The sequence below is a fragment of the Ailuropoda melanoleuca genome, chromosome 8, assembly GCF_002007445.2.
Source record: "Ailuropoda melanoleuca isolate Jingjing chromosome 8, ASM200744v2, whole genome shotgun sequence".
Classification (NCBI taxonomy): domain Eukaryota; kingdom Metazoa; phylum Chordata; class Mammalia; order Carnivora; family Ursidae; genus Ailuropoda; species Ailuropoda melanoleuca.
Window position 1 is genome coordinate 1,788,708 of NC_048225.1, and position 12,190 is coordinate 1,800,897.

At 42.1% G+C, this 12,190-nt stretch overlaps 1 protein-coding gene across 2 annotated transcripts in view; it reads right to left on the bottom strand.

Moving 5' to 3' along the window:
- The window catches only part of PDGFD (platelet derived growth factor D), a 236,855-nt gene that overhangs the window by 25,719 nt on the left and 198,946 nt on the right, over nt 1-12,190 (bottom strand). For both annotated transcript variants that reach the window (XM_034665655.1, XM_034665654.1), the window contains exons 4-5: nt 9,429-9,491; nt 3,496-3,694 (exon numbers count right to left, since the gene is read on the bottom strand). In XM_034665655.1, the coding sequence (XP_034521546.1) occupies nt 3,496-3,694; nt 9,429-9,491 (262 nt within the window). The remainder of the gene's footprint in view (nt 1-3,495; nt 3,695-9,428; nt 9,492-12,190) is intronic.

The window sequence follows — 12,190 nt, forward strand, 5'->3', positions numbered from 1 at the left end:
AAAGATTTTATTTATTTATTTGACAGAGATAGAGACAGCCAGCGAGAGAGGGAACACAAGCAGGGGGAGTGGGAGAGGAAGAAGCAGGCTCATAGGAGGAGCCTGATGTGGGGCTCGATCCCACAACGCCGGGATCACGCCCTGAGCCGAAGGCAGACGCTCAACCGCTGTGCTACCCAGGCGCCCCTGGACCACAACTTCTTAATCCAGTCATCTGTTGAAGGGCATCTTGGCTCCTTCCACAATTTATCTATTGTGGATAATGCTGCTGTAATGTGCCGAGGTTCTGGCTCCAATATTTGGCAATGTTACTACTGTCCCTTTTCTCTCCCTCTTCTCCCCAAACCTTACTGTCCTCCTGCTTCCTGTGTACAAGTCTCTTCTTAGACAGATCCTGAATCTCAATGTCACCAAATATTCTTTCAAACACACACTAGAAGCAAACCATACAATTTTATTTGAAATATGTACTATTTCAACCTCATTACAAACGTTCTTCACCTAGTGTGTTTGTGTTTTATTTTAGAGTTTATAAAACTCCGTGTTTGTACGTTCACATTGAAAGGTCATCTGAGAATACTGCTCTTTGGTATCATGAGAAATGACACTTTAATCCATCTGGGCAAATCAGGAGAATGGATATTCAATAGCTATCCATAACTGATGTTTGTTTTTGCACAACACCATTAAAGAATTATCAGACTTATAAGAGGAAACGTTTTCAGGGAAACTATAAAGTTCACTCTTCATTGAACGTCCAATGGACCTCCATTAGCTGTAACTATGTTTTGTCTCTACTCCCCATTCACTGCTCCCTTTTTATACACCAGAATATAAACCATGAGTTTGTACTTTTTAAGTTCTAAAAGCCGACAACGACAGCTGAGATATTAAACCGGACTTCTCTTCATGTGTGAGACGTGCATGCAGGTGGCTCGGCAGCCGTGGAATGATAAACAATTAAATCAGCACATTTACATAAGTGAAGAGACAGTGGTGACTTGCCAGCGTTAAATAAAGCAGCACAGATCTGCCTTATGGCCATTTTAAACAAGAGATTAAGAAGTGGAACCCAAGCCAACAAGGGAAAGAAATGTTTATTCTGTCAGGAGTAAGCAGAATGTCACCTTGAATGTTCTTGCAAGGTTCTATCAGTAACCAAAGGCATTCTTAATAAAGCTACATTCCTCGTCTTAGGGGGTGGGTTTCTGTAAACTTTGGAAATATGCTCATGCTGGATTATTAATATCTTTAATTCCACAAACATTAATGGAGCACCTCAAATGTGTCAGAGGCTGTGCCAAGAGCGCAAGATAGAGATGAACAATGTCTAACACAGTGGCTCTCAACGCTGGTGCCTCTCAGGATCGACCTCAATCTCCTATGGGCCATAGAATCACGGCGAGCGCTCAGCCCCACCCTCGGAGGCTCTGAGTCAGCGTGTCTGGGACTCAGTGTCTGCAGCTCCTTACAGCTCCCCAGCGGACTTACCATTTAGCTGGAGCTGAGGCCAGACCCTTAGCTCCTAGGATCCCACACTGCCTTAAAGAGAGAACACCAAGACACAGTTCACAGTGCAGTGGCAGGACGGAGAACTCTGTGGTGCCCCACGTGCTCCAGGCTTTGTCTGGGGTGGCAGGCTTCAGAGGGAGAGGACGAGGGACAAGGAAGCCTTCACCAGTGCAGTGAGGCAAATGTATTTCAGAATTCTCAGCAGCCAGAGCTAGCTAATGTTTCTTGAACGAGTACTATGAGCCAAGTGCTCTCGAAGGCACTGCTAACCGTGATCAGAGGTAGGTGGAACCACACACATTGCTAGAGGAAACTGAGGCGGGGGAAGATCAGCGACTTGCTGAGAGGTCACAACAATTGTAAGTGGCAGAGTTACGATTCGAACCCAGACACTCTGCCTCCAGCTCAACATAATTGTTTTGGGGAAAGAAAGTAATGGATTTAGGTGATTTTTAAAGTTTAAAAATCCAAAAGATAGATGCCAAGGAGAACTGTCCTCAAATAGCTATAGTAGTGAAGATACTTGAAGACAGAGTGAGATTTTATCATTTCTTTGTCCAAACCCATTTTTCTTGTTTTTCTGGGGTTTTCAAAACACTGTGAATCTTTTACTTTCCTTCAAGTTGACATAAGTAGAGACCCAAAGACAGCAACACTACAGAAAAGCAATTTCTCGTCTGAGTTGAATCCAACCTGAGCCTCAGGGAAACTCAGTTTGAGAGCTGTAATGATCTGCCTACGGCACACCTCTATAACATCAGGGACACCAGCGGCTTTCCTGTCCACCCCTTAGCTGAACGTTTTAAGCAGATGAGGTTCCAGACCTGAGCCATAAGCTGCAGACCCAGGCAGGAGTTAATCAGTCATTCCAGACCAAATGCTCTAATAAGTTGTGCTTACTGACACAAGCATTTCCTACTGGAGCGGGCCAAGTTCACGGTTCTTCAAAAGTACCCCTGACATTATAAAATGTAGGAAACAAGCTATAGTTTAGCTAAATATCTTCACATCTATGATGCAAATGAGCCTTATGAGGCTCTTAGAGAAAATTTTAATGACCAATTTTAGCAAATAAAGCAAGAACGTAATGGGCTAGAAATTATAGTTACATTCAATAAAAGGTAATTACAAGATATTTCGCTATTAATTTGAATTGAACATGCAGAGAAACATTCTCATCTCAGATCATATTGCTCAGATGTACGAGTAAGATATTCATTTTTTGCAACTTTCGGTATTACTGTTTTAACTCAAGATGTTTTCTTGTGAATGTTCCTCTCTCCTCCCCTCATCGTATTTTCCTGAAACTTCCAGTTGAATGCATGCCCACACACACACCTCCAAATCATCCCAGGCCTTCTTCGTTTCTTCTCTGGGACATGTACGTCCTGTGAAGCCTCCAGGGCACCGAGCACACAGTTGACCCTCATAAAACCATTCAAGAATAAACACTGGATGGGAAGAGGTGAAATCTAAGGAGTTCTGACCACTGCTTTCCAAGGAGCCCATCCTGCCATCACTGAGCCCTGAGCTAAATCAACATTCACATCTATTGGAGAGACACAGCAGACCATCACAGGGGCACTGCCCCTGGAGGCGAGAGACCATGACACTCACCTCCTCTCTATTGCCCACTGGCCACACAGCTTATACCCAAGGATTTCTTTCCCCTGACAGTGAGGTTAATAATACTTACTTGCCAGGATGTCAGCAGCTGGTCCAGATGATTTTACAAGGTTTCTTCTAGCTCCTAACTATGACACATCTTGGACTGCACAAGACCTTTCTTAGTCCCATAGAAACAACACGGTTTGCGATAAACACAGAACTTCATCTGAAGGTCTATGGGAGAACTATGTGATAAGACTGGCAGTAATCCTCGGATTTTAGTGAATTAAATATATTGCATTTTTAGTCCTCACTGAGAATTACTATCAGTGGTCTTATCTGCTCGCGAAGAACATCCAAGGCTCTGTTTCTTACCTTTTGACTTCCTGTCATGGTAGGACCTGCCTCGATAATGGGGGGTCTCCAAATATAGATTCTCAAGATCTTCTTGCCATGATTCTGGGTTGAAGTGCTTCAGCAGATCTTCCACGGTATCAAATTCTGCGACTGTTTTGTCCAGAGCATCCGCAGTGAGGGTGGGGTCCGTTACTGATGGAGAGTGATAGGATACCCCCTAAGAGTGACATACAGCTCAGTGTACTCAGAAAAAGTCCATTGCTATGAAATACAATAGTCATACAACTGTATGGAAGGAACATGAACAGGCTTCTGATTGTAACACATTCTATGCAGAAATATCATGTTCAAGTCCTCTGCCATCGTCCTGCCATATTCTCACATAAGAGCAATTAATTGGTAAATGATAGTCATCTACATTTTGGCAAATCAAAACCAGGCAGATCATAAAACTTCCAGTTGTTCTGAAATAAAATCATTAAAGAATATACTGACTAAATGACAATATCAAAATCACATCATCCCATGTCTTGGTTTGAGCTCCCAAGTCATCCACACCTGCATCAACAAATAATGATTAGAATTTAAATTCTGAACTGCTTGCATAATCCGTTCTCTCCTCCTATGTTCAGCCTCCTCCTTTCCTCTTCATAGGTCACCTCATTGCAGGTGTTGGGTAAGCAGGGTTCAAATCGCCTCTGGAGAGAATTTGATAAAATCTGGCACTTTCACCAGCTTATTTACTGTCAACAAGGATACTTAGTAATGAAACTTGCTCTCTCCACCAAGACTGGGAGATCCCCATGGGAAGCATATATATGTATTTTTAAAATTCTGTTGCTTGCTCGTGATCCCAGCTGTCATTAAAATATTCTCAGAAATACTCTTTAAATGGGAAATGCAACATCCCTGAAAGTCTGGGAGGGATTATGTGGACTCTTATTATGTCTCCACATCAGTTCCCAAGCACTTACTTCACTAACCCTTGGATAATCTTGAGGTAAATGAGCCATGATTCAAACATCTCTGTAAAAATTCATGACCCATTAACAAGGAAATAGAGAGCACAGAGTCTCAAATGGTTGCAACATGTCTTTCGAGAAACTGCCAAACAAACAAGACCCCTCAAGGGCAAATATCTCCGATGACTCTGGGAAAGTGGGAATTAACCAGCACTCGAGTTCCTGAAACTTTGTGCAGTATCCTAACAAGAGCTACCATGTGCCACAGGTTTCGGACAGCAAAGCCCACATTTCATAGTCTCAAGTCCAGCTTAGGGTTTCTCTTTTTAACCAATCAAGGTCCAAAGGTCCGGAAGCCAGAAAATGGATGCCCACCAGCTTTCAGAGGAATGGAGGTCCCTCTTTAGCAAAACAAAGGCATTTCCTAAAAGCATGAACCCACCCTGCTGTATCTTAAAGGCAGTTTTCAACATAGTACTAGAAGTCCTTGCAACAGCAATCAGAAGACAAAAAGGGATCAAAGGTATCCAAAATCGGCAAAGAAGAAGTCAAACTGTCTCTCTTTGCAGATGACATGATACTCTATATGGAAAACCCAAAGGAATCCACTCCCAAACTATTAGAAGTTATAGAACAATTCAGTAAGGTGGCAGGATACAAAATCAATGCCCAGAAATCAGTTGCATTTCTATACACGAATAACGAGACTGAAGAAAGAGAAATTAGGGAATCCATCCCATTTACAATAACACCAAAAACCATGCGTTACCTTGGAATTAACTTAACCAGAGACGTAAAGGACCTATATGCTAGAAACTATAGATCACTTTTGAAAGATATTGAGGAAGACATAAAAAGATGGAAAAATATTCCATGCTCATGGATTGGAAGAATTAACATAGTTAAAATGTCCATACTACCCAGAGCAATCTACACTTTCAATGCTATCCCGATCAAAATACCGAGGACATTTTTCAAAGAACTGGAACAAATAGTCCTTAAATTTGTATGGAACCAGAAAAGGCCCCGAATCTCCAAGGAACTGTTGAAAAGGAAAAACAAAGCTGGGGGCATCACAATGCCGGATTTCGAGCTGTACTACAAAGCTGTGAACACAAAGACAGCATGGTACTGGCACAGAAACAGACTCATGGACCAATGGAACACAATAGAGAACCCAGAAATGGACACTCGGCTCTTTGGGCAAATAATCTTTGATAAAGCAGGAAAAAACATCCGGTGGAAAAAAGACAGTCTCTTCAATAAATGGTGCTGGGAAAATTGGACAGCTACATGCAAAAGAATGAAACTTGACCACTCTCTCACACCATACACAAAAATAAACTCCAAATGGATGAAAGACCTCAATGTGAGACAGGAATCCATCAAAATTCTAGAGGAGAACATAGGCAACAACTTCTATGACATCGGCCAGAGCAACCTTTTTCACGACACATCTCCAAAGGCAAGAGAAATAAAAGATAAAATGAACTTATGGGACTTTATCAGGATAAAGAGCTTCTGCACAGCCAAGGAAACAGTCAAAAAAACTAAGAGACAGCCCACGGAATGGGAGAATATATTTGCAAAGGACACCACAGATAAAGGACTGGTATCCAAGATCTACAAAGAACTTCTCAAACTCAATACACGAGAAACAAATAAACAAATCATAAAATGGGCAGAAGATATGAACAGACACTTTTCCAATGAAGACATACAAATGGCTAACAGACACATGAAAAAATGTTCAAAATCATTAGCCATCAGGGAAATTCAAATCAAAACCACACTGAGATACCACCTTACGCCAGTTAGAATGGCAAAGATAGACAAGGCAAGAAACAACAATTGTTGGAGAGGATGTGGAGAAAGGGGATCCCTCCTACATTGTTGGTGGGAATGCAAGTTGGTACAGCCACTCTGGAAAACAGTGTGGAGGTCCCTTAAAAAGTTAAAAATTGAACTACCCTATGACCCAGCCATTGCACTACTGGGTGTTTACCCCAAAGATACAGACGTAGTAAAGAGAAGGGCCATATGCACCCCAATGTTCATAGCTGCATTGTCCACAATAGCCAAATCATGGAAGGAGCCGAGATGCCCTTCAACAGATGACTGGATTAAGAAGCTGTGGTCCATATATACAATGGAATATTACTCAGCTATCAGAAAGAACGAATTCTCAACATTTGCTGCAACATGGACGGCACTGGAGGAGATAATGCTAAGTGAAATAAGTCAAGCAGAGAAAGACAATTATCATATGATTTCTCTCATCTATGGAACATAAGAACTAGGATGATCGGTAGGGGAAGAAAGGGATAAAGAAAAGGGGGGTAATCAGAAGGGGGAATGAAACATGAGAGACTATGGACTATGAGAAACAAACTGAAGACTTCAGAGGGGAGGGGGTGGGGGAATGGGATAGACTGGTGATGGGTAGTAAGGAGGGCACGTTGCATGGTGCACTGGGTGTTATACGCAACTAATGAAGCATCGAACTTTGCATCGGAATCCGGGGATGTACTGTATCGTGACTAACATAATATAATAATAAAATAAAAATTAAAAAAAAAAAGGCAGTTTTCAAATATGCCTGGTAGGGGAAAGGGAATGGGGAACAGGCTGGGAGATGTGAGGTGGACTGGTGAAGACAGCAGGCCAGCCTCTGTAATCCAGGGGTGCAACGCGTGCGTCTGTGTGTGTGTGTGTCTGATATAAACTGAACCCCGACTGAGGCACATTTCTGTCTTTCGCATCCACCCGGCATCACGTGCTAGAGTGGGATATTAAGATTCAGTCTCAAAATTTCAAATTCCCACTTAACTTTGTATTATCCGGATAATCTACAGTCTACCTGGCTCACAGAACTGGATGGTTTACAATTGTATCCCAAGAATGTGGGTCTGAGATCCAAAAATTCAAAAGGAGCTGGCCAAAGTCAGGTGCGTGGCATCTCTATAAAAGCTTTGAAATTAAGAGGCTTCCCTGTGTTTGGAAACAAAAGCAGGAACATCAGTGAAGCCATTTTCATGCAAGTGCAGGCCTCTCACAGGGGCTCTGGGGAACCCTTGGCAGAAAGCTCCTGGGGTGGCTCCTCACAGGACCTAGCGCTTACAGTCTACTGAAGCATCTCTTCAGGAGAAAGCTGTGGAGGGGCTCACCATCCCTGAGAGGGAGGCAGAAATCTAATCCCTTCTAACGTTCATCTGCAGAGCAAATCCAAAGCAAACCCAGGTAAAACCCCCAGTAAAACTGTCCTTCAGTGAGATAGTTAAGAAAATGCTCATGGGTGATTACGTGACCTAAAAACCCACCAGAACATGTTTATTTCTAGGGTAATTATTTAAAAACTATGTTTGTGAGAAAGACCTAACTGGGTGAGCCCCTTTCCATGCCGCTGTAGATCTGATCTCATTCAGCTGTTGTGAGATATTTATAAAAATCCATTCTAAAGCTAACTGAATGGCTTTAAAATACCAATTTGTAAAAGAAAAAAAAAAAAGCTCAGAAAACTAGAAGCTACTTTCCACAAAAACAAAATATGGTTTATACAGAGTTAATGGTGGGTCCGAGAGTCCTTGGTTCTTGAAAACCAGAATGCTAAGGAAATAGACTGTTTTCCTATTATTTCCAGAGGACAAAACAGAACCTGGCCTTGGAGGTCCAACCAGAAAAGTGTCCAGTGGGTATGGACCAGGGCTGAGCTCCTGCAGATACTCCAAACAGACGGGACAATCCTTCTCTATTTAAGACGACCGGCGTTATCCTGAATTCGCTAAGCGTCCCTTAAGCTTGTAACTTCTGCACCAGGGGCAGGAAGGACTCAGCCCCTTTGAGCTATCACCTAGAAGACGCTTGGGAAGCCAGACGGTTTGACAGAATAGCACACCAGGGCCCCGCGGCAGCAGCCGTCCCATCTACTGTGAATCGTAGGTCTCAGGCTGCTAAGCGGCCAAGCCTCTGGCTGGCCTCCCAGAGCGAAGGCCTCACCTGCCTCACAGTGACTGCCTGCACTTAGCGAGGGTCAGAGTGTGCATTTGGGACTGTCAAGAGCAAATAAAACACTCTTAACATCACCATTAGCAACCTCACTGACCTCTTGATTAGGTCATGTTGCTAGTCCAGCGCACACCAGGCAAACTAAGCAGTCACAGGATCCATAGCTAAGGAGACCCTGCCATCTGAAGGAATGTCTTTAAAAATCCCCCAGAGAGCAAAGGATGGAATTTCAGTGAAAAAAAAAAAAGTCAACTCTGACTCAGGCACATGGACCCAGTCAGACCTATGGGCCAACTTTCTCCACGTCCCTGACCTTCTAATGAATATCTGCATTTATTACCTTGTATTTTATGGCTACACACGTGCTACTCATAGTGACTAGTGAAAACAAGGTCTGTTCTTTCTGAACAAAGAGAAGTAGGATACTGAGAAATGACTGAGTTTGGAGGAAAAAATGCGGGCATGAACCATTTTACAGCTTCAGGGTGAGTTATGTTTTATTTCTACGTCAAATAGAAACATGCCTGGTTTGCACTTAAGTTATCTTAATGTAAACACCGGGATTTTTCACATCTGAAAAGATCCTTGAAAATGCAAAGGTTAACAGCTTCCCCTGGAATATTCAAAACACTATTTCAAAATTCCCCCCTTGAGCTTGGGCCAAGGACCTGTTGATATGTCCGATATGTCTGGACAGTTGTCTACTTGAAACATTCTACTTTGAAACTGATAAATACTGAAGTCACTGTCTAGCCCGTGTTCCTACAATGGGACTGGCATTTCCTGAGAACCTTCTGAAAAGAGGGGGAAAAGGGCGTGTGACACAGCTCACTGAAACCATAAATGAAATGGAAGGACATATCGTGATTGCAACATGGCTTCGGGTGAAGCCCTAGGTCCTTCATGCAGCTGATGCCGTTCTGGGGTTGACCTTAGCTTCTCCAACAGCTTTTTTTGCTGGCAACAGAAAAACGAATTACTTACTGAGATAGAGCTTGTGACTGACTCCCAGTTGGTCTCTGAGGCTGCTGCAGGTTGGAAATCTTCCTAGAAGGCAAGAAACATCCATGTGAGTCAATCAAACCTCTGTGCAATTCATTACGTGCACAGTTTCAATATCTCAAGCCATCAGAATCTTCTTCCAACTAAGTGACTACAGAAATAAGGGCTGCATTCTTGCTGGACAGTTCACCATTTGTATTTAGCACCTCTCTTCAAGAACCCTTCTCATTCAAGACACGGACATTTATGGACATGATGGATATGTTCACATTTACTTAGAAGTACTGGTGAAATGGAAAATGTGCAGACAGGAGCTCAAATTTTAAGTTGGCCATGGTCCAGCTGTGTGACCCCAGGCACTGTACCTAGCCTCTGCAATGCTTCTCTTCCTCATCTGTAAAAGGCTGATATGGGATGCTTAAATTAGAGGGTAGTTTTGAGAACTGAAGGCACTAATTATGTAATTATAACAAGCACTTAATAAGGTGCTTAATAAAGAGTAATAATAGCCATTATCCGTATCCGTATTGATGTTTATTTGGTTTGAACTAGGTTCAGTGTCATGCTCAGTCCTGCCTACTGAGCTGGTCTATAATATCAGCGATCTTTTCAAAGATAAATTAACCAGCAAAGGGCTATTCCTGACTCTATCAGGAAACACAGGAAGAATGGCAGGGGGAAGAAAATGGCCGTGGAGTGACAAAGTACTACTCACACAAAGAAAGAAGGCAAAGGGCAGACCTGAGAAAGTTATTTCAGAGAAGCCTTGAAGGATTTGTGATAGCAATGGATCTCAGAGAAAGGAACGTCTCTTAAAAGGCAAATGTGTCTCCAATTTGTATGTGACTTTCTTGTTAACTTCTCTAAAACCAGTATCTTTAAAAAACAGAATGGGAAGAAAAGCTGATTCTACCATTTTTACATCTCACCGATGGTTTCTTGACCTTGTTAAAATCAATCAACTTGGTTAATGTCTTCCAGCCAGACAAGGGAGTAGGGTGTATTTTAAGACGATGCTGAGAAAAATCCAGATACTCAAATGTGGCAGCTTATTTACCCCAGTATACTCACTGAATGAAGCTAAGTATCAGGTCTAAATTTCATTAACATTTTGAGGAGCTGCACATGCATTTGTTAATTGCTCATGATGAGACTGGTTTATATATAAATGTCTATGTTTAAAAAATTTAGTTGTTTCCCAAGAGAGAACTAAGTCAAATGTGGGGTTCAAGGAATGAACATCTATTAAAAACTGGCTAGACATCATTATTCTCGTCTCAACCTCAGGAAAGATGACAAAGAAAGAGAAAATTGGTCTCTGCATTCTGAAAGGTGAATTCCCACAGCAAACAAATGAAAGTTAGTATTGATACGAGTCTTCATAAGCAGGTGAGCAGGTGACACTGGGCAAGAGAGCCAACGGCTTCTCCATGTCGTGAAGAACTATTGGCGGGAGGACATATGCCAGGTAGGTGAATGACATGAGCAATCCTCACATTAGTGTTTTCATTTTCACTCATTCATTCAATATTTGCTCATCACCAACAACGTGATACATTCTAAGCTGAGGGTAGAATCACAAGGAACTGAGAAACCATACCTTTCCTCAAGGAGTTCAAAATGTAAACACTTTCATAACCAGGTAAAGAACTCCTGAAATAAACTCATGTGTGTGCGTAATACTAGTTTAATAGGGACACTAAGGAGGCAGTAGAAAATTTAGCAGAGAGGAAGTGGTCTTGGAAAAATTTCACACAAGAACGTGACTCTTGAGCTGAATCTTGTAGACTCAGGTAAGTGGATGGGTATGTAGATGGTTACTTGCAAGACAGATGGGGTCGACGACTCAAAGAGAGACAGATGTCTATACAAACGTGAGGAAAATACACAGGAAAAGAAGTTATTGGGGAAAATTAATGAGTCATGTTGGGTACAGCGTGTTTGAGGGGCCCATGCAATATCCAGCTAGTGATGTCCAGGACGCCATTTGCTATAGGAGGATGGACCACACGAGAGAGACCTGAACTTGGGATACAGATCTGAAAATCTCCGGCACAATAATGGCAATGAAGTAAGTGATGGATTAGGCTGGTCATGCGTGAAAATCAGAAGAGGGACAATCTTAAAATCTTGGAACTGGAAAGAATTTTAGTATTATCTCATGCAATCTCTTCATTTTAATGATTAGAAAGTCAGTTCTCAGGAGATAAATGGTGTGCTCCATATCATGAAGCCAACTTCAGGCAAAGCAGGACCGCTAAGCACATTTCTAAGTACATGCTGTGTGCTGGTCTCTCATATGATTGCCTCTGGCTTGAATGAAACAGGGTCCAAAGGGAAGTTAAAAGAAAAGCAGGAAAGACATAAAGCAGAGTATTGGTGGAACGTTCCATGAGGATATCCTGTGAAGTATTCTGGCTATTTAGATTTTACATCTACACTTAGTAAATTCTGCGACTTCAACTTATTTCATTTTCTTGCAGAGATATATGGTAAAAATGTCTTGTTAAACATTTTTAAGCATCAACGGCCTTCACACACATGCACCTGGACAACGTTACACGAAGAACTTTCCGTTTCTTCACTGCCTGGGCTATGGGATTCCAGTTAGAACTTTAATAGATACCGAAAGAGGATTTCACTAAGTTCCAGATAAAAAGTAAATTTATCTTCTCTTAGCAACATAAGTATTAGACTTTTAAAAGAAACCAACCTTCTTGTAGGTTATTTCAAAATTTGCCATT